This window comes from Saccostrea echinata, unplaced genomic scaffold (genome assembly GCF_033153115.1).
Source record: "Saccostrea echinata isolate AGI-Se365-2 ecotype Australia unplaced genomic scaffold, CSIRO_AGI_Sech_v1 ptg000016l, whole genome shotgun sequence".
In the NCBI taxonomy this organism is placed as follows: domain Eukaryota; kingdom Metazoa; phylum Mollusca; class Bivalvia; order Ostreida; family Ostreidae; genus Saccostrea; species Saccostrea echinata.
The window spans coordinates 10,719,150-10,724,161 of record NW_026889765.1 but is presented as its reverse complement, the minus strand read 5'-3'; the positions used below and the strand labels follow the sequence as shown (position 1 = coordinate 10,724,161).

The 5,012-nt window shown below is 34.8% G+C and overlaps 1 protein-coding gene across 1 annotated transcript; it reads right to left on the bottom strand.

The window, feature by feature from the left end:
* Positions 1-2,864: 2,864 nt before the first annotated feature.
* On the bottom strand, positions 2,865-4,029 carry LOC133188912 (uncharacterized). The gene is made up of 2 exons (XM_061324388.1): positions 3,807-4,029; positions 2,865-3,467 (listed from the first exon to the last, which is right to left on the bottom strand). The coding sequence occupies exons 1-2, from the start codon at positions 4,027-4,029 to the stop codon at positions 3,328-3,330; spliced, it is 363 nt and encodes a 120-aa protein (XP_061180372.1). The 3' UTR covers positions 2,865-3,327.
* Between the last annotated feature and the right edge of the window lie 983 nt (positions 4,030-5,012).

Below are 5,012 nucleotides of genomic sequence, written 5' to 3'. Positions count from 1 at the left end.
TATCATTAAGTCAAATGCTGACTGACGTTTTTCATATTAATTCTTAGGCCATCCTTTACACACTAAATTGTCGACGGATTTTTCCGTTTTTCCCAGTCATGACAAAGAGCGTACGGCGATTGTGGGCGTTCGACAGGGGATGCTCACTCCTCCATTGCACCCATGGCCGTAGGAACCGGGAGGGGGGCACGGGGGGCCGTGCCCCCCCAATAATTTTGCCGATATATAGATTACTATAGAAAACATAGCAACCATATGTGCCCCCTCTGATGACCTTTTTTTTTTTTTTTTTTTTTTCTTTTTTCTTTTTTATTTTTTGGCTTGTCAAGAATTTTTGGTAGTTGATAGTGCCCCTCCAACTGAAAATGTATGGCTGTGCCCTTCTAAACTGAAACTGTTTCCTACGGGTCTGGCACCTGATCCCACCTCTGATGTTTTAGAGGTCCGTCTTTTCTCTGCTCTTGATTTGTATTGCTTGAGTGGTCTTCTGAGCTTGAATACTTTTCTTTTCTCCACATTTCACTTTAGTTAGCATTGTAAGATCCAAATTTACACCTAAGAAATAAAATATTATGCAGAATCTTAGAAAAAGATACATTCCCTGTTCATGATCCTAAAATATTACATTTTTTTAAGCCCCCCCCCCTTTCCCTAAAACGGAATGAAGACATTGTTTAGCCACGTGCACGGTTTTTTGCCTTGCTGTCTTCTACAGGGTGTAGTTATCGTAAATTTTGTTTGTACATGTAAATTCTTTTGTAAACAAGAGTTTGTCCTAAATATGTACATGTAAACCCTTGAGTATAGCCTAAATGCATGTATACTAAGTGGTAGTCATTTACAATGTATTATTTCACGGCAACTCCCGCTCTCTTGCGAAAAATCCTCACTATATCACACTTTCAACAGCAGAAACTCACAATAATATACTAATTGCTAATGAGCAATATTAGAAATAGGATATGGAGATTTAAAAGAACATACATGTACCGAATAAACTTCGACAATACAATTTATACATGATCTGATAACTTATATGTTAATTTTAAATAAGCGGGCATATAACGCTTATATTCTGATTTTTGGCAAAGATACCTGGAGACACTATTCTGTGTTGTAAAAAGTAGATTAGAGGTCACGAGATTATCAACCCTGATATTATCAAAAGGTTTTAAATTGTGAAATACAGCGCAAAAGCTAAATATCACAGTCTTCCTCTCACGGTATGTAGAGTGTACATTGTATTTTGATATTACCGCATTTTTGGAAAACTAACTATGTCTTAGGTCAGATGTCTGGTCCCAAGACAATAACTGAGAACAGAATTAAATTAGAATATCAAATACATGCACAATAAGTTAAAATGTAACAAAATTTTCATCATTTGACTGATTTATATCTTATACAAACTTGAAACTTTTTAAATAATTTGTTAGATAATCCAGATATTAAAAATCTAAATTTTGACTAAAAGATGGTCTTGACCAAGCACTTCAATTTCATTTTCTTATGATTCAAAAATATAGAATGTGACAGAAAATTGACAGACACATATTTTTACACCGGGCAGAATGATCCTTAAGTGTTCTGTGTTCTGCTAATGACACATAAATGCACAATTTTTGACTCAAGGTCATAACTGAAAAGGTCAATGTATAAATATTACATTTACTATGTATGGACTCTAGCCGAAGGACCCTCTATATACACTTATGAATTTGAAATTTGGACAATTGGCCATTGACGTATAGAGGTGTAGATATTGAGATTTTCTACTTTATTTTCAACATACGGTACTAACCATTTACTCCCAGGAAAAATGTTCAGAGACAAAGATGTATCGATGACCAGAAAGGAAGTTGTTTATCTAGGCCTAAAGGGGGAAAAATACTAGTCTTGTACATGTAAATTAATGTTCAATGAATTTATCTTGGCCTGATGAGAATGCGTGAGATAGTTCCAAGGGCAGATCACTCTATTACTGCACAATAAAACTCTCATGTGCGCTGCAGTGTATGGGGGGGGGGGGGGGGTGTTCCATTAAAAATGTTATACCATTTAATAGTTTATAGGATTTTTTGCACCCATCCGCAAATGTAAACCGGTAAAATGGTGGAAAATCCAAGAGAAAAATAGTTAAATCTATTTCTTATATGTTTGTATTTACCCCCATGTCATTTCACAAAACACACAATTATGGGCGCTATTCGCAACTTTATGAAACCCCGGGGGAAATTAATATCCAATTTTGGAAACAAATTTAAGCACCAATATCAATACAAAGTAGCTGATTATCTTGTATATATAGATTCCCTTAATTACAGCAAAGTAATTACAGCAGATACAAATTTCTGTTTTCCTGAATACATACACATGTAGATTCCAGACGCTTTCCAAAGTGCAATGTCCTATTCAATCAAACGATTTCTTCCTTTGAGGGGAGGGAGGGAGGGATGGTCATTGAATGTATTCACTGTACATCTATACACAGGAAGGATGCTCTACACTAAATACTACATGGGATGAATAATTTTGTTTTCTTAAAAAGATGCTTGAAGGGGGGGGGGGGGGGTACTTCACTGACATAAAACATCAAAGTGGTTGAAGGACTCCGTTTTCTTTATCAAACACACATAATCACGTTACTGGGAGGGATATCCGAATATCAATATGACAATCTGTATGCAAGCATCGATGTTTTTACGTTTTTATAGTAAGAGATATTACCATATTTTTTAATTTGTGTTTTACTTTTGAAATTTCCAATCCTTTCAATCCTTTAAGGAAACGGAAACAAAACAAAAAAGAGACAGAAGGTATATGCATATATTTTATTAATTTTGTAAAAATTGTTAGTCTGCAGAATTTTGAAAAGAGAGGACAACGGAGCTTTCGGACACCTCTAAATGGATGTTTCATTTACAATTTAGAATTTTTTGGACGAGAAACTCCCATCCCTGATCACTGACGGGATGGGTGTTCCAAGGTAATACCCATTCCTGATTACTGACGGAATGGGTATTTAAAGGACCGAAAGTTCCGAAAGACGTGAAAGTTTTTGAAAAAATCAATTTTGTCCGCCATGCTAGCGCTTCAGATCTGTCTCCGAGGCCAACATTTTGGAAATTCAAATTCCACCCCCCTCCCCCTTCCCCAAAATGCATGAGCCGAAAGAAGAAAGAAAATCAGAACGTTAAAAGCCAAAAGAAAGATTTGCAGCAAAAGAGCTCGGGTGTTCCCTCTTTGGTTCCAATTGTTTTCAAATTAAAATTTCAAATTAATTGTCCAGATTGTTTATATTAATATTATCGGGAGCTTAAATAAGATTTATTGTGCAGTAAGGTTGACGTATTTCTCGAGCCTCTCCATCTCCTTGTGGGCGACATCGATCTCTTTCTGGATACGGGCTTCCTCTCTGTTCTGTTGAGCCCGTTCCTGTTTTTCGGCCTGTGCCTTCTCTTGAGACTCTGTACAACAGAAACAATTAGTGAAATGAGTATCAATTATTTTCAAACAGTTTTATGTATTATTTATTTTTATATTAAACAAAAAATTAATAAAGTTGGAAATCTTTTCTGACCCTATCCCCCACCCCACCCCCATTTTTATTTTCTCTTTCAAAAGGGTTCTTTATCTCTAAAACAGGGTTAACCTTGGAAAAGTGATATGGATTTCTTTAAAAAAAAATTTGCCCAAATTTACTTCTTTCCGCTAAACTGACTTAAATACATGATGCATATCTTTAGGTAGTCCGAGATTCTGAGGAAAATGAACAACTCTTATTTATATTAACAAGATTTACTTACCTCTCCATTTCTCAAAATCCTCCTTTTTATTTTCAAGCAATCTGGGTGGAGGCATCTTTGGAGTTTCCTCAGAGACAAATGTAAGATCAAAGGCCACACCACCTTTCTTTTCTGTCACTTCCTCTGTAACCATTGTTTTCCGTACTTTCTCGTACGCCTCCATCTCTTCTTTTGCGACACCCACTTTGTTATTTCTTGCAAAACAGCTCTGAAAGAGACCCATGGTATTTTCAGAGTATTAATGGCTGTATCTAACAACAAAGCTGTTACTGATATACTACTGTGACGTCATAATAAAGAAAATATTCTTAATTAATTACATCACGACCTTTGTGACGTCAAGAAACGTGATAGTTTTCTGCCACTCAACGAAACGCTACGTCATTGTTACTTGCAGTTCTTAAAATCATGGATGTTTTGCTTTCATAAATCAACTTTGTATGCATAGTTATAATTTCCCACAAAAAACTTTATTTTAAAATACATTTTCCTCATCTTTGATATTCAGAATTTTAACTTACATTGTAATCCAAGCCAATGCTGCACCCCAATTTTTGTTCCCATCTTCTTCTTTTTCTTCAGAATCAAAATTCAATTCTCATTTTTCTCACATGCAGAGGGAAAACTTTCAACTTGATTTATGCGTTCAGGATGGACTCGTCAAAGAGGTGTAAAAAAGATAGTACTATAATATATCCTAATCTCTCCACATTACATTAAATACTTATCTGCAAATGTTAATTTACCATTAAAAAGAACAAAAGATGTAGGAAAAACATTACCAGGCAGTTATCTTTAAGATGCATGTACTTGACACACATAAAAAATCCCGTACACTTAATTCAAAGAAAACTAAAATTTCGAGGGGTTGATTAATACCCTCTTTTGCAGATGTTTCTTTTTATACTCCCTCCATAATGAATAGTATAATTGTTATGTCTAATGGAGGGGGATTAAAACATGCTCATTTTGGATGACTAAATAAAGAGGAAAACTATAATCCACAACCACTTGAACGTTGGAGAGAGTTGTGGATCTGTGAGATATATATATATATATATATATATATATATATATATATATATATATATATATATATATATATATATATATATATATATATATATATATATATATTGGTCAGTGTCCATTTCCAATGAACAGCAGAATCGGGGTCAACTCAGGTCACTAGCAATAAGAAAAAGG